Here is a 25074-nt window from a genome sequence, read left to right on the forward strand (position 1 = left end):
ATAAATGTGAGTATTTATTACTTACAAAGGAATGCAGGCCCACTCCAACTGAATGACGTCTGCACTATTATACACAGAGTATAATCAGGAACAAGATCTTTTATTGGAGTTTCTGGTACTCCTGCAGCACCGTGCTGGTTCTTAAAGCAAAGTAAATGCCTGTCAACCATAGATCAATACATGCTGCATGGCATCCATTGAGTATTCAGACTGTGGGCTTTCCTAACAGCCCGTCCTGTATTTTTTGGTATGAAAGAAAGGACAATGCCTTATCACATCTCTCAGAAATGTCTCAAAAATGCTTTGCGCGCAATGAATTTGTTTGGAATGCGGTGACTGACAGTTGTTACGTGGGCAGGTCAGATTAATGTAGGGAAATGTGAGGTTATTCACTTTGGTAGGAAGAATAGAAAAACAGAATATTTTTTTAAATGGTGAGAAACTTTCAAATGTTGGTGTTCAGAGAGATTTGGGTGTCCTTGTGCAAGAAACACAGAAAGCTAGCATGCAGGGACACCAAGCAATAAGGAAGGCAAATGGCATGCTGGCCTTTATTGCAAGGGGGTTGGAGTATAAGAGTAAGGAAGTCTTGCTACAATTGTACAGGGCTTTGATGAGACCACACCTGAAGTACTGTGCACAGTTTTGGCCTCCTTATCTGAGGAAGGATATACTTGCCTTGGAGGCGATGCAACAAAGGTTCACTAGATTGATTCCTGGGATGAGAGGGCTGTGATGAGAGATTGTGTAGAATGGGCCTATACTCTCTGGAGTTTAGAAGAATGAGAGGTGATCTCATTGAAACATACAAGATTCTGAAGGGGATTGACAGGGTAGATGCCGAGAGGTTGTTTCCCCTGGCTGGAGAGTCTAGAACTAGGCGGCATAGTCTTAGGATAAGGGGTCGGCCATTTAAGACTGAGATGAGGAAGAATTTCTTCACTCAGAGGGTTGTGAATCTTTGGAATTCTCTGCCCCAGAGGGCTGTGAATGCTGAGTCTTTGAGTATATTCAAGGCTGAGAACGATAGAGTTTTGGACTCTAGGGAAATCAAGGGATATGGAGATTGGGCGGGAAAGTGGAGTTGAGGTCGATGATCAGCCATGATCTTATTGAATGGCGGAGCAGGCTCGAGGGGCCGTATGGCCTACTCCTGCTCTTATTTCTTATGTTCTTACGTAATCAGGCCACGTGACAGTGTTTCCGTGGTTACACTGACAATGGGATTGGCTCACAGCTCCTCAAGCCAACTCAAAGTGCGGCCCTAATTCTGAAGAGGGCAACTATGCTGCCTCTGTACAGCCTGCAACTTCCTGAGGCGAGGCTCCTGCCAGCAACGTAAACTCAGGAAATGATCCCACCAGAGTCCATTCAGACTACAAGCTTGGATATTCCAGTGTCCAAAATTGGATCCAATGGAGTCAATATAGAAAAACTCTACCTCCAGAAACACAGGTCATGTTTTGTAAATATATTCTCATCTTCTATAATACATTAAAAATCTTTTGTCTGTGCTCACTTTCTGTGTACAAAACCTTACTTCCTGTTGTCACACATTTGTGTCTTCTTTGCCATTATAAATTCCCATGTCCCCATTTCTAATGGAAATTGCCAATGTAAACTTTACATGCTGTAATTATACCCTCCTACCAGCAGTGATGCTCTAGCACCTCATATTGCATCTCCCAGCTACTCAGTCTGTACTGCAGAGAAATTCCTATTCTCCAACCAACTCTACTTCTCTGCTTCCCAAATTGCCATTAAGTTAAATAATATAAAATCAAAGTATTACATAAAAATGTCTGATTAGAAACCTTATACCTGTTGTTGGATCCGTGGTTCAGTGGATAAATAATCCCACGGATGCTGTACATTAACAAATAACAGGTCTTTACTGGAGGAGGGTAATCTCTAGACTGGTGGTACAGAGGCATGCGCAAAGCTTATATACCGGTGTGGTCACTGCCGGTACTATAGTATACAGGAGCTGTAAAAGTAGTTCTGACTTAAAGGCACATACACTACAATTCCTCCCCTTTTAGATCAGTAATACCCCTTAATATTCAAATAACAATTAACATTTTTAACATGTACATTAAACAACAAAAGTCCATTTATAGATTCAGTCTTTGGGGTGGCTTCCTGACCCTTTCGGGATAGCACCTTTCCAGAGGTTCTTGTTCTTGGTGCAGAGGCGATTCTGACCCCTTTTTATCGGGTAGTCCATCGGGGTCCACTGCTACTGGGTCTGAAGTAGAGGCTACCGGTATGTCGGGTTCAACCCCAGGTACTCGAGACATGGGGTTGACGCGTTCCTGTGACGCTAAGATCTGATCGACGTGGCGTCTCACAATGTTCTCCCCGACATCCACTGTGTACATTAATGGCCCCTGCCTTGTACATATCGTTCCGGGTTGCCACTTCTCTGTTCGATAGTCACGGGCCAAGACTGGTTGCCCTACATTGAAGCTCCTTGTCGGCTTCTCATTGATGTGCTGGAATTGTTTGTCCTCAACATTTCTTCGCATATTTGGTCTGAGCAAGTCCAGACGAGATCTCAACCTTCGGTTAAAGAACATCATGGCCGGGGTCTGGTTGGTAACTGCATATGTCGTGTTTCGGTAGGCTAATAAGAAATTGTCCATCTTATGCTGTAGTGGAATTTCATCGTCGCACATGGCCTTTATCGCCTTCTTAAAGGTTTGTACGAACCTCTCAGCCAATCCATTTGTGGCTGGGTGATACGGGGCGGATGCCTTACCCCATTCCTTTTCATGAATTTTTGGAACTCGTCGGACACAAACTGTGGTCCATTATCAGAGCAATTCTGCTCTGGCAAACCGTTTCTGGCAAATATGGTCCGTAGGACTGCAATCGTTTTCTCTGTAGTGGTTGAAGACATCTTTATCACCTCAGGCCACTTTGAATGAGCATCCACTGCTATTAAGAACATTGAGTCCATGAATGGACCAGCGAAATCAATATGCACCCGTTGCCATGGAGAGGAGGGCCACTCCCATGGGTGTAGAGGGGCATGTGGTGGTGCATTTTGGACCTTCTGGCATCCTAAGCAGCTCTTAGTTAGGTCTTCGATTTGTTGATCGATTCCCGGCCACCACACATAAGCCCTAGCAAGGCTTTGCATTTTCACTCCCCCCAGATGACCTTCATGTAGCTCATTTAGCACTCTCTCCCTTAACTTGGGTGGAATCACCACTCTGGATCCACACATCACTGTCCCCTGGCATACTGACAGCTGTTCTCTTCTGGATGAGAATGCTGGCAACAGTGAGTCGCCATGTGTTGGCCATCCCCTCACCGTCAATTCATATACCCGTGACAGCGTCGGATCATTGCGGGTCTCCTTCTCTATATCCGCGTTTGTTACTGGCAATCGTTCAATTATTGACGAATAAAATATCTCGATAGGGTCCACTGCTGGTGCTTCCTCCACAGTAGGCAGTGGCAGGCGCGATAGCCCATCAGCGTTCCCATGCTGTTTCGTGCCTTTATATTCTATTTCATATTGATTCGCCCCTAGAAACAGGGACCATCTTTGTAACCGCTGTGCAGTCATCACTGGAACGCCCTTCTTAGGATTAAAGATGGAGACAAGTGGTTGGTGGTCAGTCAGCAAGGTAAACTTCTGCCCATGCAGATAGTGGTTGAATTTTTTTACTCCCCATACTAGGCTGAGGGCCTCCCTGTCAATCTGGGCGTAGTTGCACTCGGCTGAGGTTAGTGACTGAGACGTAAAGGCTACTGGCCTCTCCAACCCGTCTGGGAATTTGTGTGACAGCACCGCTCCAATACCGTAGGGTGATGCATCACATGCCAAACGAATTGATAGTGCTGGGTTGAAATGGGCCAACACCTCTTTTGATGTGATCAATTCTTTACACTTCTGGAAAGCTCATCTACGTTCGTCATCCCACTTCCATGGTACCCCTGTTTGCAGTAGGGTGTTCAGCGGGTGTAATACCGTAGACAAATTTGGTAAGAACCTGTGGTAGTAGTTTACCAGCCCGAGGAACGACCTCAGTTGTGGCACATTTTCCGGTGCTGGAGCCTTGACTACTGCCTCAATCTTGTCAGGGGACTTATGTAACCCCTCTTCATCGATGACGTGGCCACAATATGAGATCTGTTTCTGGAAAAACTCGCGCTTGTGGCGATTAGCTCGTAGCCCATACTCCTTTAATCTGGTGAGCACCTTCTCTAAGTTGGCGAGGTGATCACCGTCGTTTTCGCCCGTGACCAAGATGTCGTCCAAATAACACTGGGTCCCTGGAATCCCTTGCAGGACCTGATCCATCACCCTTTGCCAGATAGCCGGAGCCGAGGCTACTCCAAACACCAGCCGGTTGTATTGATAGAGACCTTTATGAGTGTTGATCGTAAGGTAATGTTTCGAAGCTTCTTCTACCTCCATTTGCAAGTACGCCTGGGCTAGATCAACTTTGGTGAAGCGTTTACCTCCAGATAGCGAGGCGAAAATATCCTCAATTCGTGGAAGTGGATATTGCACCGTGTGAAGGACTGGGTTCACTGTCACCTTAAAATCCCCACAGATGCGGACCTTCTTTGGTTCCCCAGGCGTATTACTCAACGACCTCTTCATTACAGGAATGATGGGTGTAGCCCACTCGCTCCAGTCCACTTTGGACCGTACTCCTGAACGTTCCAACCCTTCCAGCTCTGCTTCAACAGCTGGTCTGATCGCATAAGGCACTGGTCTGGCCTTCAGAAACTTTGGGCTTGCATTTTCCTCTATTTTAATCGTTGCTGTTATTCCTTTTAGTGTTCCTAGTCCCTCCTGGAACACTTCTTTTGTGTCAGTTAGCATTTTTGACAGTCGTCCAGGTGTGACGTCGTCATCCTTTTTGGCCTCAACCTTCAGTGCCTGTATGGAATGCCAATCTAATTGTATCTTCCGGATCCATTCACGTCCTAGACGGGTGGTCCTCCATTTGGCAATACATATATATCCATTTTAGGTATTTCCTGGCCTTTATATGTCACTTTCACCCTTATTTTTCCTTTGGGGTAGACTTTTTTGCCCCGTATACGTCTTCAAGACAATCTCTGTAGCTTTCAAGGGTATGTGTGAAAATAGCCGCTTGTAGTCTCTTTGATTTATGACTGTTAGAGCTGACCCTGTGTCCAATTCCATTTCTACTTGGACTCCGTCTTTCTTGAGTGTAACCCAGATAGTCTGGTGATCCTCCATTTCGGTTACCTTATGTAGTTTCAGACAACCCAGCTCCTTGCTTCCGGAGTCTGTATCACTTTTCTGTTCATCTGAACCACTGTCCATCACCTGGTGTACCTTTTTGTACTTCTCCTGTGGAGATTGCTTACTATTGGTTTTCTTCCCAGACCTGCAGACTCTTGCTATGTGTCCTGCTTTCCCACACTGTCTGCACACTTGGTCCTTGAACCAACAATCTTTCTGGTCATGTGTTGTTCTGCCGCAGCGATAGCACTTTCCTGTTCCATAGGACATTTCATTGGTGCCATATTCTTGCGGTCTCCGTTGTATCTCTGCAGCGCCCCTTGCGGCTGCTTCATGTGATACTGCCATACTGAAAGCTTTGTCCAGCGTAAGGTCCTTTTCTGATAGAAGCCGTTTCTGGGTTCCTTCACTTTGTAGCCCACACACAAACTTGTCCCTTAACGTGTCTGCTAGTCCCGCTCCAAACTGACAGTGTTTCGATAGCTTGCGCAGTTCCGTTAGGTACTCAGCATTGCTTTCGTCTTTGTGTTGGTTCCTTTTATGGAACTTAAATCGTTCTGCTATCAGCAGCGGTGTGGGGTTTAAGTGGTCCTGTAGGATTTCCACTATGCTTTCAAAATTCTTGTTTACCGGCTTCTCTGGGGTTATTAGATTTTGCAGTAACCCATAAGTTTTTGCACCCATGGAATTTAACAGAACCAGTGCTTTATTAACATCTGGCACTTCATTCGCCCTGCAGTACACCTCAATACGTTCCACATGTCGCCCAATCTTCGACTTCATTGTCGAACGTAGAGATACTGCCACTCTTCGGCATCCTTGGGTGTGCGTTAACTATCACAACTGGCGCCTCCCGCGCTTCCCCTTCTTCTCCGCTGGCACAAAATGGCATCTCCCGCGCTTTCTTTCCTTCCCGCGGTAGCCCTTCTAAAAAATGGCGTCTCCCGCGCTCTTCCTTCTTCTCCGTGGCTCAATGGCATCTCCCGCGCTCTCCCTTCTTCTCCGCGGCTCAATGGCGCCTCCCCTTGCTTCGCCCCGCGGACCCTGTTCAGCCCGTGAACACTGGCTGTACTCTGCGCGTTCTTCTTTTAATTTTTTTAAAAAAAATTTCCGACGCCGCTCAGTCTAGAACCCGGCTGTCTCTTGCCCTCTCTCTCTCCAGTTTGTTTTATTTTTCTCGACGCCGCTCGGTGTTCAACCCCCGGCTGCGCCCTGCGCTCTTCACCCTCTGTCTTACCCCGTCGACGCTGCTCGGCTCTCTCTCCGCCGTCGGTCGGCTCCAGCCGCCGCTGCTCAGGAAGGGTCTGCGCTGGACCTGTCGTCGGTCTCTTACTGCTCGTTGTGGCTAGGGAACCAAGCCCGGCTCTCCACAGCCTCCCCTGCGAAGTTGGGTCTCTGCCTGACTGCTGGGCGGTTGCTCGTGGTCGACGCCCGTGTTCCTGGCCTCGACTATTTTTTTTTTTTTTAATGTTGCAGGTAGATTGGAATCGACACTCGTCGCCACTGTTGGATCTGTGGTTCAGTGGATAAATAATCACACGGATGCTGTACATTAACAAATAACAGGTCTTTACTGGAGTAGGGTAATCTCTAGACTGGGGTACAGAGGCATGCGCAAAGCTTATATACCGGTGTGGTCACTGCCGGTACTACAGTATACAGGAGCTGTAAAAGTAGTTCTGACTTAAAGGCACATACACTACACCTGTGCATCCTGATACAATTATTCCCCCGCCCTCGAACCCTGCTTTCGTGTGAAGGCTACTTGGGCTTGACTTCCCGTATGCAACACCACAGGAGATGGACTAGTTTATAGTAATTATTACTAAAGGGGTTCTAAGGACCTCTGTTGAAAATAACCGAGCCCTATAATGTTCAATTAGGATGTCAGCAGTCTATGGGATGGTTGGATGTATGGTACATCTAGGGCTATATGCAGCCTCAATCATCCCTCAGTAAACTCTCAGGTTATGTTTGGGGTTGTTTTTCTCCACTTCTCTTGCTCTCCCTGTGCCACGCACCATCTGCAGATGGAAGGGTGCACAAATAACCTTGACTGACTACAAGAAGGTGTGCAACAGTGCCCTATCAAGACTTTCCACCTCAGATGTCCCATCTTCACTCTGGTTCAACTTCCACTTGGTGATTCCCAGCAGTGGCCTCGCTGAGATTGGCGACTCCATGTGCCACAGAGTGTAGGTGGAAACCACATCCCACTAACTTTTGTGGCACGACACAGAGGAGCTCCAAGCCGAAACATAAATATGCAATCATTTGCCCGTCAATTTGCCCTATCGTTAGCTTAATGGAGACTGAATACCAAATCCATATCATATTTGGTCAAAATAACCAATGCAACAATCAGATTATGCCAGCTTGACCCAGCTGGTAGTCAAATGCTCAATGGTAGCGCTGAACTCCATCCCATTTATATTTCCACATCTCACCCTCCAGCAACCATGGCAGTGCAAAGAGCTGGATGCTGTTAACAATGTCTGCTGTGTGTCTGCTCTCCCACCCACCCTCGTACTCTCCTTCCCTGATGAGGATGGCTACGTGAAGCAACAACAAACCCACCACCTCCCCCTGAGGAGAACATAGAGGAGAAATAAGAAAACAAGACACATAAAGCTGTAGCAGCACCTAATCAGTCCCATTTCTGTGTGGGCGGTGTGAGCTATGAGGGCGGTTTGTGGTGGATGGACGGTATGTAGCCACCAGATGGAGACAAAGTCCCCCTCTCCTTTTTGTACAAACCAAAAAAAAAGACATTAAACAAATAAACTATAACTAAAGGTCTGACAACCCTTTAAATAGACCTGATAAATCAAATTAAAATTTGGCCCCTTAAATCAATTACGCACTCCAGTCCCCGCGGCGCCCACCGGTCACGAAAGAGCTCGAGCTCGCCGGCGGACACCGCGTGCTCCATCTCCAGGGCCACCCGGCCGCGAACAAAGTCCCCCTCTCACTCCAATTCAGGTGAAGGCCACACCCACCTCCAACACACCTGAGGCAAATCTACCCATTAGCTCAGGAGTTCAAAAGGCAAACTAGTGCATCCCTTCAGGGCCAGTACCTGAGGGGAAAGCCAAGACAGCTGTTGAAAACCAGCTTGCAGCTGCCACAGAGAGGTCTACTATTGAACCCGGGTGGAATATTGTTTAGTTCTGAGAGCCTGATATGATCCCTGGACCGGCTGAGAAAGATCCAGTGGTAAAGTAACCTTGGCTTATTGTTTTTTGGAGGAAATTGATTTAAGGACTGGCTTCCTAACCAGGTGAAGGTTTTGTTCTTTTTTTTTTGAACGTTGTATGGTTTTTTGGATTTTGACAGACGTGAACCTTTTTCCCCGTTTCCTAAAAATAAAACACAGCTAACTGCTGTATTTCATTTACCAATCTTGTGACTGTGCTTGTGTCCTCCACCCCCCCCCCCCTCCCTTGCATCAACACACCCTTCGGTCTAGGTGGTGGTTGATTACAGCGGGTAGCCTGTTGAAGAAGCCACTCTTGCCGTGCCATTCTGGAACTATTGGTGAGGAGATACATGACAATAGCCCAATTGAGTCTCACTCTAATTACCTCCATTCCTCTATGGATGCTGCTCAGCCCTGCTCACCAGCTCCCACAGCTGAGAGCAGAAACTCACAGTGCAATAGGTTAAGGGACAGTCCAAATCGCACCAGTATTTCTACTCTCCTCAAAGCATTGAATCCGTGCGGGAATCAGGGTGCCCCTCACCCTCTGGTATTTTGGTCACGTGTCCTAACATGGTGACCCCAGGCAGCATGCGTCAGCAGGACAATCGAAAACAAGTGGATGTCACAGCCAAGCTCGGCCCTGCCCTCGCCTGGGTCAGTAGACAGCACTTGGCTTCCGCTTGCTCCTGGCGAAGAGACTCGAGTTGTTCGGCGCCTTCCCGGATGCTTCTCCTCCACTTTGTGCGGTCTTGGGCCAGGGATTCCCAGGTGTCGGTGGGGATGTTGCACTTTTTCAAGGAGGCTTTGAGGGTGTCCTGGAAGCGTTTCCTCTGCCCACTGGGGCTCTCTTGCCGTGTCGTAGCTCCGAGTAGAGCGCTTGTTTTGGGAGTCTTGTATCAGGCATGCAGACGATGTGGCCCGTCCATCAGAGCTGATCCAGCATGGTCAAAGCTTCGATGCTGGGGATGTTGGCCTGAGCGAGAACACTGATGTTGGTGCGCCTATCCTGCCAATGGATTTGCAGGATCTTGCGGAGGCAGCGTTGGTGGTACCTCTCCAGTGCTTTGAGGTACATGGTCCATGTTTCTAAAGCATACAGGAGGGCAGGTATCACTACTGCTCTGTAGACCATGAGCTTGGTGCTGGGTTTGAGATCCTGGTCTTCAAACACTCTCTTCATCAGGTGACCGAAGGCTGCACTGGCACACTGAAGGCGGTGTTGGAATTCATCATCGACGTCTGCCCTTGTTGACAGTAGGCTCACGAGGTATGGAAAGTGGTCCACGTTATCCAAGGCCTCGTCATGGATTTTGATAATCGGGTCTCTTCACCGGGAGCAAGCGGAAACCAAGTGCAAACAGCGGAAGGAGTGCACGTCAACCCAAGCACCCCACCCACCTGCCCCTTCAATCACTGTCTGCCCCACCTGTGACAGAGACTGTAGGTCCCGCATTGGACTCATCAGTCGCCTGAGAACTCATTTTCAATGTGGAAGCAAGTCATCCTCGGTTCCGAGGGACTGCCTAAGAAGAAGAAGTAGATGATAGCAACCAGGAGATAGTCCAATTCTCCATCCACAACTCGGGAGCTCCAAAGCCAATTCTTACCACCTGACTGATATCAGGTAACTTAGTACAACCAGGGGATCAGATCCAGGACTTTCCTGATCTGCATGGCTCAGATACTCATTGCCTTAAGGCCTGAGCCAGCTGAGGAGCCAATCTACTTCTCTGTCTGTGTACCTAACATTTCATTGTCTCGTGCTCAGAAACCCAATCGCTTCAGCAGAGGTTGTGGGCAGGCTTGATGGATCAGCTGGTCTTTTCCTGCCTATCAAATTTCATATGTTCGTAAGCTTAACATTAATATCACCACAAATAACAACAACAACAACATGCATTTATACAACGCATTTACTGTAGCAAAGCATCCCAAGGCGTGTCACAGGAGCGTAATCAAGCAGAAATTGACACCGAGCCAAAGAAGGAGACATTAGGTCAGGTGAACCAAAAGCATGGTCAATGAGGTGCCTTAAAGGGAGAGAGAGAGGTGGAGGTGGGAGGGAATTCCAGAGCTTAGGGTTTACACAGCTGAGGGTGCGGCCACCAATGGTGGGGTGATGGGGGTGGGGATGCACAAGAGGCCAGAATTGGAGGAATGCAGAGTTCTCGGAGAGTTGCAGGGCTGGAGATGGTTACAGAGATAGGGTGGTGCGAGGCCTGGGAGGGATTTGAAGACAAGGATGAGGTTTTAAGAAGGGTATTAAAGGAGGAGAGATGGGTGCAGATAAAACTATGATTTTTGTTTCCAGAATGAATCCCACTGGTGGGGAGATCTGAGCTGTATTTTCTACTCTTTTTGATGTTGAGGAGTTTCAATACCTGCAGAAAGTATCAAGTGTAGATCATTGGACCAGTAATACTGAAATACTGTAGTACCTCTTCCTGCCATTTGAGGGAGCTCACTGTCTAAATGGGACCTCTGGTGGATGCAATTTGGGAATGCAGAACTACAACCATTTGAAGGGCCCATGTCTTAAGACCTGAAGATTTTGACATAGTCTGGCCCTGGAACAGCATCAGTCACAAACACACTTCCCAGCCCACTATACGGAGGTTTGACTATCTTAAAATGTTTAATTAACTATGAGGGAACAAGGCTATAAAACCTGGTATATTGGGCAGTGTCAGGGCTGTCTTTCAAACTAGGGTTGCCAGCCCGAGTCTCCAGGAATCAAGGGTTAATCTCCAGGACACTGCTGTGCGCAATCTCGGGAGAAAAATCACAGGGGCGCTCAAGAAAATTGTGCGTTCTATTTTTTCCAGTTTTGTTGAACCCTTATTTTTATTATAAAAATATTGGAGGTGGAAAAAAAAAGCCTGTTTGACTGGGCAGGGCAGTTGGAGGTGGGAGGTCATGTGATGAACTCTCCAGGAATACATCCAACCAGAGTTGGCAACCCTATTTCGAGCCTAGTGCTCAGAAATGCAGATAGTCGGGTAGACAACAAGGCCTGGACGACGTTCAGGCTTGGGCTGATAAGGGTAACATTCGCGCCACAGAAGTGCCAGGCAAGGACTATCTCCAACAAGCGGGAGTCTAACTGCTGCCCATTGACATTCAACGGCATTATCACTACAAGTGTCAAACTGGGCATCACTAGATAGCAATACATAGGTCAACTGGCCATCACTAGTTAGATATCACTACATGTTTCAGACTGGGTATCGTTACTACGAGGCCTCTGGATTACCAGTCCAGTAATATAGCCACTACACTACCATATCCAGTAAATGGCATATAGTAATGTTCTTGGTTTTAGCTTATATCTCTGTGCACACCCTTGGCACTGCCAAGCTGCATCTAAGGTTCTCTGGGCGAAGGCAAATGGAGCATGTACCTTCAGGGAGAGAGTGTGCTAGGTGTCATCAGCGGTAGCACTCTTGCCTCTGAGTCAGAAGGTCGTGGGTTCAAGTCGCACATTAGAGACCTGAGTCCAAAATCTAGGCTGACACTTCAGTGCCGCACTGAGGGAGTGCTGCACCATCTTTCGGATGAGACGTTAAACTGCCCCCTCAGGTGGACATAAAGGGCTGGATTTTCATTGAGGAGGCGGGACTACAACTTTCGAGATTGTAGTCGAGTTGCAGCCAATCCACGCGATTTTGACTTGATTGACCTTGTTGAGCCTGCCCAGCGGGCTCAGCAGGCCAATTAAAGGCCACCTGGCAACAGGTGACTGTACTGTATGTACCCGTCTACCTTTAAGAGAACTATTGTATGTAACCGTTCACCTTTAAGAGAACTATTTTAGGTGTGGCACTACTTTGTTTCGCTTCTGTATACTGTAATACCGACGGTGACCACACCAGTATATAAGTGTTGTGTCAGGATTTATTGGGCAGATTCGCCCCGACCTTCGAATAGTAAAGTCCTGTTTTAAGTTACTCTTGGAGTCTGTGTATTAATTAACTAAACAACCCACAGACTTTACAGTGGCGACGAGTCCGATCGTACCCTGCGGCAACAATACCTCCGAAGCAGTTAACCAGCGTCGAGAAGAGGCAACCGCCCTCGTCATTCTGCTGGGAGAAAACTCGAGGCTGCAGAACTAGAAAGGAGGAAGAATTCAGAGACAACGACTTCCCTCCGCAACAGGCACTGACTGTCCCTTCTGCCACGGTGAGGAGTGAGCCGATCAGCACGAGAGGCAAGGCGGCCACGGTGACTGTGAGTAAGGGAAAGTAAAAAGAATAACCGGAGGATAAGGGCGGTGCACTCGACCACGGTCGAGGGGGAAAGGAGCCAGACAGAAGTCGGGTCCAGAGGCGCTGAGACAGCGTGGAGCAAGGAAGCCGCGGTACAGACAGGCTGGGGGACGCAACGGCGTCGTGAGACAGCTAGACCGCGACTGGCGAAAAAGGCCGGGCAGCGACCGAAGCCACGAAGCGCTGCGACCGGGAACGTAGGCGCGGGAAGAGAAACTCAGCCGCAGCCGGGGAGGGAAGCACCGGACTGCGAGAGGGCTGGGAGGCGCGATTGGGAGCCGAGCGAGCGGGAGAGGCAGAGCCGACCAAGGGAGACTGAGCGAGAGCCAGCTCAGCGGCTGAAACTGTTCTCCGTCAACGGGGTGTACCCAGCGCCGGTAGAGCCGAGTGAGCGGGAGAGAGACAGAGCCCGAGCAAGGGGAACTGAGCGAGAGCCAGCCCAGCGGCTGAAACTGTTCGCCGTCAACGGGGTGTACCCAGCGCCGGTTGCCCTGCCGAGAAAAGGGAAAGCACTGAAGCCGACGCGCAGGCTGTGAACCTGAAAGTCAGCGGCCGTCGCCCGTGGGGAAAGTGTACCCCTTCCGCTAGGGAAGAAACGCGGGAAGCCGCCATTAAGCGGGGAAGAAGACAGAAGCGGGAAACCGCCATTTTCGCGGGAACCGCCATCTTGGAAAAAATAAATAAATAAATAAAAGAAAATTTAAAGAAATAATTCGTGGTGTTATCAGGAAGAGAGGAAGATGCCTAAGCATGGTAACATCAACGATTTTAATTCCGAGGTAGAAGACTGGGCCACGTATGTGGAACGCAATGAGATCTATTGTGAGGCCAATAAAATAGAAGAAGATGACAAAGCTATAACCTTGCTAAACTCGATGGGCGCGAAGACATACGGGCTCTTGAAGCATCTACTAGCACCAGCTAAACCGGCGGATCAGACTTTCGATGATATTGTGACTGTTCTGAAGGATCACTTGAACCCCACACCGTTGATGTTGGCGGAACGATTCAAATTCTATGCGAGAACGCAACGGAAAGACGAAAGCAACGCAGAATACTTGGTCGAACTGCGTAGACTAGCGAAATACTGCCAGTTTGGAGGGAATCTGACAGAGGCATTGCGAGACAAGTTCGTGTGCGGATTGGCAAAGGAAGGAACGCAAAAGCGACTACTCGAAAAGAACGACCTTACACTTGACAGGGCTGTCCTTATTGCAGCATCGCACGAAGCCGCAGCGAAGGGAACTGCGGAAATGCAGCTAAAGACAGCGGCACTCAGTGTGGATCAAATTACCTCGACAACAACAAAATGCTATCGTTGTGGGAAGACAACACACGACCAGAACCAATGCTGGTTTAAGAACCAGGAATGTAGGAAATGTGGCAAACTGGGTCACATAGCTAAGGTATGCCGGTCAGGGAAGAAGACCAACAACCAAAGGACCAACAACCAAAGGAAGCCATCACAGGAAGAGTACAACAAGGTACACAAGGTGGCTGAGAAGAGTTCAGACGAACAGAATTCGGACTCCGACCCAAACGGCCAGGAGCTGGGTAGTCTGAGAATTCACAATGTGAGTAAGGAAGCTGACCTACAAACTATCTGGGTCATGCTAAAAATAGCTGGAGTCCAAGTGAAAATGGAGCTGGACACTGGATCAGCTCTATCAGTCATAAATCGAAGGGATTACCACCAGCTATTCTCACATATACCCTTAAGGGATACCAAGTTCGTATTGCAGACATACACGGGGCATAAAGTATACCCCATGGGAAAGATAAGAGTCAAGGTGAGAGATAGGGGTAAAGAACACCCAAGAATGAACTTATACGTACTACCTGAGGGAGGACCACCACTTCTAGGATGGGAGTGGATCAAGAAAATAGACATGGAATGGCACTATCTAAAAGCCATAACGAGTGAGGACTCGGTGCAGACAATCAGCTCAGATTCTGAATCGGATGACGATAAGACCAACCCAAATGTGAAAGACAAGGCTAAAATGGACTTGCCGACTAAGGTTGGAAAAACGAAGGCATGCAGAAAGGCTTATGCTTCAGAGAAGAACAAAGTTTCAGAACAGATCTCCACCGAACAACGACAACATAGTTTGACAGAGAATTCTGAGTCTGTTCGGTTTAAGGACATATCCATGACGGAAGAACACCGAGCTCGGACTCAACTTTATTTCAAATCACGACAACAATTAGAACAATTGAGTTACCGTCTCGTACAAGAGATGAAAACAATGAAAAAGTTCTATGACACCGAATGGGAGAATCTGGAAAGACAACAGAAGCAGCTAGCTCAAGCAGAGAGCGACCATAGAGCCATTGTGACCAATTACCGATCACATCTCCCTTATGCTGTTCAGGAACTAGAATATTTGCAGAAAGAAGCAAATGAAGAGGAATCTTCAGGAAGCCAGGATTTTATTCCAGTTCTTCTCTACGACTCCTTACAAGCAGAGTTTGAGAAGTTGAAGGAACAGTATGAACAGGCCCAGGCTACAATCCTGGAGGGGGTTAATTTGGCAACCTCCGAAAAGCTAGTTTCAGTGGAAGCATATGAGCAACTAAAGGTTGAACATGAACAAGAAGTCCAAAGGCTGCAGGAAATTCTTAATGAGCTCAAGGCCAAGACAGACTCATCGGTAGAAGTTCCATCCATAGATGAGAAATTAGAGGTGAAAGACATGGCAGAACATGAAAGTCAAGATGTCCAAGAACTCATAAAAATATTGAAGGAAACCCAAGACAAATATGAGGCGGCAATGACCGAGGTTCAACAACTTGAAGAACAGATTCAACTGGGAATTCTTTCAGTGAAAGAAAAGGCAACTGTAAGAAACACAGAGACTGTAAGAATGGCCCCTGAACATGAGCTAGAGAGCATCAAGGCGCAACTTCTCCGAGCGCTTAAAGCCAAAGTACAAGAGGAAAAAAAGGTGAAGGCATTGGAGGAAAAGGTGGATGAAATGGAGAAGACTCTGATCCACAGGGTCCCCGTGGAAGAGTTAACGGTCAGCCAACTCCTTCATATGCTGAGAGACAAGACTCTGCAATGGGAACCATTTGAACACGAGCTTCAATCTTCAAAGGGAAGGGGTTCGGAGCTCTCAAAAGTTTGGGGAATAGTTGAGGTTGCAACACAGATTTTACGGGGCTGCCGAAAGTACGCTGAATCACGTCAATGTGAACTACAGAATGTTGAAACAGCTGCTCCAGTAGAAGGATTGAATAGCCCGATCAATCAATCCCCGATGGAAGGGGAAGTATTGGAATCACAAATGAGGTCATTAGTGAAGGATTGGCAAGAAACCCAGGAAGAGCGGGATGAATATGAACGCATGAAGAAGTCTCTTCAGGAAAGATGTCTAGGGTAAGGAAGAAGTAGCAGGCCCTCTCGCTAGACTAGCTCAGGACGACACCGAATATTACCATGACCTGTTGAGTGACACGGAATATTACGATGACTTGGTCTGCCCAGCTTGTGATGAAAACTCCCAAAGTGCAGAAATCAGGATGAAGCACTTAAAGTCTAAGGAACATAGGGAGATGGTGGCGCTACAGCTGGCAGCAGATAAGGGAGCCCCGAGAGTCTCCAAGAAGCAGAAAAGAAAAAGACAAAGCAGAAGACGATAACCATCTAAATCATTATCACTTCTATCAGATCATGCACGTGGGCCCTACGAAGGGGGCCAAATCAGTTGGAAAGTAGGAAAAATTACCAAGGCAGTCCAGCTGTTTGTAAAAGTCAGCACTGCTGGTTCAGCAGGACGGAAGTTCAAGCTGTTAAGCCAAGGAAAAGACTATTGGATGAGTCACGCTAGAAATGTGAACCGGCTACCCCACAGAGATGTTGTTCGGACCGAGTCAAGACCAGAGACTGAATCTGTGAACTGTTCCCGCAGAGACTGAATCTGTAAACTGTTTCCCGCAGAGACTATATCTGTGAATTGTTTTACATGAAGTTGATGTTATGTTTAATGGGGAATAAGTATGTTGTAAGCTAAAAAGGGAGGATTGTAGTGTATGTACCCGTCTACCTTTAAGAGAACTATTGTATGTAACCGTTCACCTTTAAGAGAACTATTTTAGGTGTGGCACTACTTTGGCTTCTGTATACTGTAATACCGACGGTGACCACACCAGTATATAAGTGTTGTGTCAGGATTTATTGGGCAGATTCGCCCCGACCTTCGAATAGTAAAGTCCTGTTTTAAGTTACTCTTGGAGTCTGTGTATTAATTAACTAAACAACCCACAGATTGACATTTCATCTGGCAAGACCTTTTGACAGATGACATATATCAGCATTTCACAGCTGTTTGAAGCTGTCAAACACTGACAATCTGTACTCTAAGTTAATTCCTCCCTCTCGGGATGATTTAGAGATCTCCCCGGAACAGAAAGCTGAATGCTGCAATTTTTGACAGATCGCAGCCATAGAGTCAGAGTCATAGAGTTATACAGCACGGATAGAGGCCCTTCGGCCCATCGTGTCCGCGCCGGCCATCACGCCCTGTCTAATCTAATCCCATATTCCAGCATTTGGTCCGTAGCCTTGTATGCTATGGCATTTCAAGTGCTCATCCAAATGCTTCTTGAATGTTGTGAGGGTTCCAGCCTCCACAACCCTTTCGGGCAGTGAGTTCCAGACTCCAACCACCCTCTGGGTGAAAAAGTTCTTTCTCAAATCCCCTCTAAACCCCCCGCCCTTTACCTTGAATCTATGCCCTCTAGTTATTGACCCTTCTACTAAGGGAAAAAGCTCCTTAGTATCCATCCTATCTATGTCCCTCATAATTTTGTACACCTCAATCATGTCCCCCCTCAGCCTCCTCTGCTCCAAGGAAAACAAACCCAATCTGCCCAGTCTCTCTTCATAGCTGAAGCGTTCCAGCCCTGGTAGCATCCTGGTGAATCTCCTCTGCACCCTCTCCAAAGCTATCACATCCTTCCTGTAGTGTGGCGACCAGAACTGCACACAGTATTCCAGCTGTGGCCTAACCAGTGTTTTATACAGCTCCATCATAACCTCCTTGCTCTTGCCTTCATTAGCCGAGGCATAGAATATAAGTATCCCATATGCCTTTTTTACCACCTTATCCACCTGTTCCGCCGCCTTCAGGGATCTGTGTACTTGCACACCCAGATCCCTCTGACCCTCCGTCTTGCCTAGGGTCTTACCATTCATTGTGTATTCCCTTGCCTTGTTAGTCCCCCCAAAGTGCATCACCTCGCACTTTTCCGGGTTAAATTCCATTTGCCACTGTTCCGCCCATCTGACCAACCCATCGATATCGTCCTGCAGACTGAGACTACCCTCCTCGCTATTTACCACCCTACCAATTTTTGTATCATCCGCGAACTTACTGATCATACCTTTTACATTCATATCCAAGTCATTAATATAGACCACAAACAGCAAGGGACCCAGCACCGATCCCTGTGGTACCCCACTGGCCACAGGCTTCCAGTCACAAAAACAACCTTCGACCATCACCCTCTGCCTTCTGCCACTAAGCCAGTTTTTTTATCCAACGTGCCAAGGCACCCTGGATTCCATGGGCTCTTACCACCTTGACCAGTCTCCTGTGCGGGACTTTATCGAAGGCCTTACTGAAATCCATGTATACCACATCCACTGCGTTGCCCTCATCCACACACCTAGTCACCCCCTCAAAAAATTCAATCAAATTAGTCAGACATGATCTTCCCTTGACAAAGCCATGTTGACTATCCCTGATTAATCCTTGCCTCTCCAAGTGGAGACTGATTTTGTCCCTCAGAATTTTTTCCAATAATTTTCCCACCACTGATGTTAGGCTCACTGGCCTGTAGTTCCCTGGTTTTTCCCTACTCCCCTTCTTGAATAATGGAACTACATTAGCGGTTCTCCAGTCCTCTGGCACATCCCCTGTGGCCAGAGAGGTTCTGAATATGTGTGTTAGAGCCCCCGCAATCTCTTCCTTTGCCTCACACAGCAGCCTGGGATACATTTCGTCCGGGCCTGGGGATTTATCCATTTTTAGGCCTGCTAAAACCGCCAATACTTCCTCCCTCTCGATGTTAATGTGTTCGAGCATATCGCAGTCCCCCCGCCCTATTTCTATGTCTACATCGTCCCTCTCCATAGTGAAAACAGATGCAAAAAATTCATTTAGAACCCCTCCTACATCTTCCGGCTCCACACACAGATTGCCACTTTTGTCCCTAATGGGCCCTATTTTTTCCCTAGTTATCCTCTTACCCTTAATATACTTATAAAACATCTTAGGATTTTCCTTTATTTTGCTTGCCAGTGTTATTTCATGGCCCCTCCTTGATCTCCTAATTTCTTTTTTAAGTATCCCCCTGCACTTTTTGTACTCCTCTAGGGCTTCCTCCGTCTTTAGCCTTTTGTATCTGCCAAAAGCTCTCCTTTTTTTTCTAATCCATTCTCGTATATCCCCTGACATCCAAGGTTCCCTGTGGTTTTTGGAACCACCCTTGACCTTTACGGGAATATGTTGCCATTGTATGATCTCAATCTCCCTTCTGAAAGCCTCCCATTGCTCCGATGCGGATTTTCCTACAAGTAGCTGATCCCAGTCCATTTTGGCCAGATCCTGCCTTATCCTATTAAAATCGGCCTTCCCCCAATTTAGAACCTTTATTTCCGGCCCATCCCTGTCCTTTTCCATGACCACCTTAAATCTCACCATATTATGGTCACTGTCACCAAAGTGCTCACCTACTAGCACTTCTTCCACTTGGCCGGCCACATTCCCTAGAATTAGGTCCAGTACCGCCCCCTCTCTTGTAGGACCTTCTACATGCTGGCTCAAAAAGCTCTCCTGGATGCACTTTAAGAATTCTACACCCTCTGTGCCTTTCACACTCTGACTATCCCAGTTAATATTGGGGAAGTTGAAATCCCCCATTATTATTACCCTATTATTTGCACATTTCTCTGAGATTTGCCTACATATCTGTTCCTCTATCTCCCCCTGACTGTTTGGAGGCCTATAGTACACTCCCAGCAAAGTGCTTGCCCCCTTCTTGTTTTTAAGCTCCACCCATATGGCCTCATTTGAGGAACCTGCTAATATATCATCCCTCCTTACTGCAGATTCTGCTTTCTGTGCCGGTGAGATGAGGGACTCCCGAGACCTGAAGGAAGGAAGGCTGTGAAGGTAAGTACATGTAAGTAAAACTTCTTTAAACACGCCAAACACACTAACCTTTTCACTCATGCACCCATCACTCACCTGAACACCTGACATCTCGATCCCTCCAAGCCCTTCAGTCCGACGGCCCGCCTCGCTAACTTGGCGTGGTTTGGAGCCGTCGGGAATCCCACACTTCAAGAATGAAAATAGGGATTAGGCTAAAAACTGCCTGTTAACTACTTGTTAACAGGCAGTTAATTGGCACTAATCCCCTTCCCGCCTCGGGGAGGCGGGTCCCAGCGCGGGTCGGGTACCCGCCTCCTTTGAAACTGGCATGGAGGCGGGTTGGGGGTGGGATGGGTCCGTGCCCCTGATTTTGGGATTTTAACCCCCCACACGCCTCCAATCCCGCCTCCACGGCCCAATGAAAATCCTGCCCAAAAGATCCCATGGCACTATTTCGAACAAGAGCAGGGGAGTTCTCCAATATTTGTCCCTCAGCCAACATCAATAAAAACAGATTATCCAGTCATTATCACATTGCTGTCTGTGGGAGCTTGCTGTGCACAATTTGGCTGCCGCGTTTCCTACATTACAACAGTGACTACACTTCAAAAAGTACTTCATTGGCTGTAAAGAGCTTTGGGGGTGTCCTGAGATTGTGAAAGGCGCTATATATTTTTTTTCCATATCAGGCAGACAGAATCTCTCCCTGTGTGCATTCCCCGCCGGCTTTAAATGTGAATAACAGGCAGCTGAGCAGAAACAAATGCACACATACAATTTCACAATGCACACACACAGCCAAGAGGTGGAAGTGTAAGTAGGAACACATGCAAACAGGGCAGGTCCACAGAATCAATAATTCGACTATCAGATCGCTATATAACGCTCATTCATTAAATTACTGCTGAACAGCTCATCACCCTGAATAGCTGGACCTCTCTCCACCCAAGGTGTGGCTCCTCAACAGGTTTCTAATTCCGAAACTCTCGGCTGTGTTAAAACACGTTAGCTGTCACATCTCTGTTTAGTTCGTGCACTTACAGAAAGGAGCTGAGAATTCTGCTGCCACACCCAGAGAAGGGAACACCTAGGATAAGAACAGAAACTACTCCCCTTTAAATAAACTGCGTAAACAGCAAAAAGAAGATACAGAAAACACTGGAAATGCACCACAGGTAGCTCAACATATGGCAAGTTGGGATTTTACTTTTACGTAGCGCCTTATTGTGTGTCAAGAGTGCTTCACGCAATGAATTACTTTCAAATATAGTGACTATGTAGTAAAATACAGCAGCCATGTTGTGCACAGCAAGATTCCATAAACAATAATGAGATGAATGGCCAATTAATCTGGGCTTTTATTGGGTTGGTAGAGGATTAAACGTTGCCCAGGACATGAGCAGAATTCCCAGATCTTCTTCAGTTCCTAATGTGGGATATTTAAGATCTACCTGGACCTATCAACATGCAGACAAGGTGTCTCATCTGAAGGAGGAGGGTAGAGGTATAGCCCAGGCTTCACCAGTGCCAGAAGATAATTAGTGCCATGGTTCAAATAGACAGAGCCTTGGGTTAACACCTCATCGGAGGGACTGCACCTCCCTCAGTGCAGTGCTCCCTCAGCTGTCGCTCAGTGTTCTGAGTCCGAAGGTTGTGGGTTCAAGCCCCACTCCAGAGCCTTGAGCACAAAATGTAGGCTGACACTCCCAGTGCAATGCTGAGGGAGTGCTGCAGTGTCGGAGGAGGCTGTCTTTTGGATGAGATGTTAAACCAAGGCCCCCATCGCCCTCTCAGGTGGACATAAAAGGCCCCTATTTAGGAGAAGATTAGGGGAGTTCTGGCCAATATTATCCCTCAACCAACATCATTAAAACATCAGATCATAACCTCGGCCCCTATCCAATTTTTATATATTTTTTATTCACACCTTTGGTTTGTGCCTTTTCCTTTTCTCTCTCCCACATGGCAGCTGTCTCTCACTCTGCCAGCGCATTTCACACTTCATCTAGAGCCATCCTTTGTCTCTTTACCTGTCCTATTACCATCTCGTCTCGCCTTGAATATCTCTTAATGTCCCTTCACCCCTCCCAGACTTTCCCTTTTGTTCTTTCATCCCCTCCTCCATTTCCCAGCCCCCCTACTTGCTTATTAATCTGTTTCATTTCCTGCTCTTTTCTCAGTCCTGACGAAGGGTCTTCGACCTGAAACGTTGACTCTAATTTCTCTCCACGGATGTTGCCGGACCTGCTGAGTTTTTCCAGCATTTTCTGCTGTTATTTCACTAAAACATTATCTGGTCATTGATGTTTGTGGGAGCTTGCTGTGCGTAAATTGACTGGTGCCATTCCTACATTACAACAGTGACTACATTTCAAAAGTACTTCATTGGCTGTAAGCTTTGGGACATCCTGAGGTCACGAAAGGCGCTATAGAAATGCAAATTGTTCTTTTATCCTTGTCAACACCTAGGCTGACACTCCAGCACAGTGCTGAGGGAGTGCTGCACTGTCAGAGTTACCATCTTTCAGGTGAGACGTTAACCCAATGTCCTGAGTGCCTGTTAAAGTGAACGGATAAGGTCCTCTCGCACAATTCAAAGAACTGCCGACACTTATTCTAGCACCCTGATTAATATTCTTCCCTCAAACAATGGATTTCCGAGCCATTAATCTAATTTTCTGTTTGTGGGATCTTGCTATGTGGAAATTAGCTGCCATCTTTCCTAAATTACAACAATGACTGCCCTTCAAAAGTAATTTATTGCTTGTGAACAGAAGATATGGCCTCCGCCACATTCCTACATTACAGCAGTGACTACACTTCATTGGCTGTAAAGCGCTTTGGGATGTCCTGAGGTCCTGAAAGGCGCTATAGAAATGCAAGTTCTTCCTTTCTTTAGTACTGCACAGCAGTGAAGTGCCAGCTCCGATCAGTCCAGCAGTGAGACCTGAACATACACCATTTAGATTCTGAGATGCGGGTCAGCCAACTTGACACCACAGGCCATTTTTATGAAGGGACACTCCTGGCAAGGAGCCTCGCCCAATGGGAGGGGGGAGGGGGGTGGGGCAATTCTACAAATTGTAAGTGCACTCTCCGCCATTTTCCATTCATTTATTTTAATGGATATTAAACCTTGGGCTGCGTGACCACCATTTCCTGATGCGCGCTCCCGATAGGTAAAGCTTAGAATCTCAGGAGAGCAATTCCGTAAAGCCAGACTCAATATTGCAAGCTCCTGATGAAGGGTCTCGACCCAAAATACAAACCTTTCTTTTCTCTTTCAGACGCTGATGGACCTGCTTTGTATGTCTGTTTTTTTTTTTCTCTCTTGTGTAGAAGCATCTCTGGATTCATAGGTCCTGATCCAGTCTAGACAGAGGTAACTTATTGAGGGAGTCTGGGTTGGTACAATGTGCCAGATCTAGTCACCTCATGGAACTGGGTATCCAATCTAGGCGAAACTGTGCTGGGGGTGGGGAAATGAAGACCTCCTCCCTCTGATGGCTGCTGAAGCTGCCAACACCTCAATGCCTAGCTGATGTTAACAGCACAAAATGAGTCTGAAGTTCAGCACTACTCTTACACGAATTCAACAATCTGAACCAAAGCAGCCACAACGATGTTGTATCAGATTTAGGCTGAGACACTGCACGTTGCCAGGGAAACACAGAGCGAGCTCTGTTTTGTAATGTACCTGTGTTACACTTAGCCTGACGTACTCCATTATTTAATTAGGTATGATGTGAAGTCGCAGAGGCAGGGAACTTTGTATTGCAACTGAACAATAACAGCAACAGCAGCAACTTGTGTTCATATCGCACCCTTTAACGCAAAAAACATCCCAAGGAGCGTCGCAGGAGCATAATCAGACAAAAATGGAGGCCGAGACCAAAAAAAAAGGAGACATTAGGGCAGGTGATCAAAAGCTTGGCCAAAGAGCTGGGTTATAAGTGGCGTCTTAAAGGAGGAGAGAGAGGTGGAGGGGTTTAGGGAAGGAATTCCAGAGTTTAGGGTCTCGGCAGCTGAAGGCACGGCCGCCAATGGTGGGCAGAAGTTGGCGGGTGGTTGGGGGGTGTGGAATGCACAAAAGGCCAGAGTGGAAGAAACGCTTTGTTCTCAGAAGGTCATAGAGCTGGGGGAGGCTACAGAAACAGGGAAAGATGAGACCATGAAGGGGTTTAAATACAAGCATGATAATTGGAGTTGTTAGGGGGATAGGTGGGAATTGTAGGCCAGTGAGGACAGGGGCGATGGGTTGGGGGTCGGGGGGGGGGTTCAGTAACAAACTTGACTCATGCTTGATGCCAGGAATTGGTGTGAAGGGAGAGGACATTTCAGTGCAGTCCCAAGTGTCTGCGTACAAAGAAAAAAAAGTGCGGCTGCAATCGCTACATACCTCTGACCTTATGGATAACCAGGTCAACCTTGCCATAGGTGCCTTTTCCCAGCTCTCTGATCACCTCGTAGTACTTATTCACCTCCAGCCTCTCCAGGTTCTGAGCCGTCAGTAGCTGGAGCTCCTCCAGAACATCGCTCGCTCCTCGGGTCATCAGCGAAGAATTCATGGCTGTTAAAGGACGCAGAGTGGGTCAAAGCCAACCCCAGCTCTGAATTCAGATCTTTCTCCCTATGGGAAAGATGAAACATTTGTCAATACACCTCCATCATCACTAGTTTAAATCCCGACACTCCATTGAAAATCAGGATTGTAGAACTAAACTGATCTTAGCAATAATCTATTCTGTGCTGCTCACCCATCACTGTGCTTCTCTGTGGCAACAATCATTCCTAGGACTAGGACAGGTGATTTGCTATCACTGAGGCACCACTATTTCCATTGCTCCTGGTGCTTGTTATGTAAAATTGCAATACTCTGGCAACAAATGGCAGTACACAAAGTAAGTGTAGAAATGTGCAGGTTTGTCCAGAAGGTGTTGCACCAAACCACTTCCCTAACGTTCTTTTTTCAATCACTTTCCATTTAATTTCCATTTTTTTGAGTCAACCCCTAAATATTCAATCTAAGTTTCACCATGCCAATCACAGACAACTGCCCAATATCACCCAGTCTGCCATCCACTGTTGCCCACACAGCCAATCAGTGATATCTGCCCAGTAATGTCTGGTCAGCCAATTACAGTGATATCTGCCCAGTAATATCTGGTCAGCCAATCACAGTGATATCTGCCCAGTAATGTCTGG

The 25074-nt window shown here is 47.3% G+C and overlaps 1 protein-coding gene across 2 annotated transcripts in view; it reads right to left on the reverse strand.

Moving 5' to 3' along the window:
• LOC147102632 (serine/threonine-protein kinase SBK1-like) overlaps positions 1–24518 on the reverse strand; it is a 30735-nt gene extending 6217 nt beyond the window's left edge. Inside the window, exon 1 of one of the 2 annotated variants that reach the window (XM_085963309.1) lies at positions 24269–24518. In XM_085963309.1, the coding sequence (XP_085819435.1) occupies positions 24269–24437 (169 nt within the window). In that variant the 5' untranslated portion in view covers positions 24438–24518. Of the gene's footprint in view, positions 1–25; positions 1448–24268 lie in introns of those variants that run through there. The other variant, XM_085963310.1, reaches the window with a different exon arrangement.
• Between the last annotated feature and the right edge of the window lie 556 nt (positions 24519–25074).

This window comes from Somniosus microcephalus, chromosome 21 (genome assembly GCF_052327205.1).
Source record: "Somniosus microcephalus isolate GS21.2 chromosome 21, FLI_Smic_1.0, whole genome shotgun sequence".
In the NCBI taxonomy this organism is placed as follows: Eukaryota; Metazoa; Chordata; class Chondrichthyes; order Squaliformes; family Somniosidae; genus Somniosus; species Somniosus microcephalus.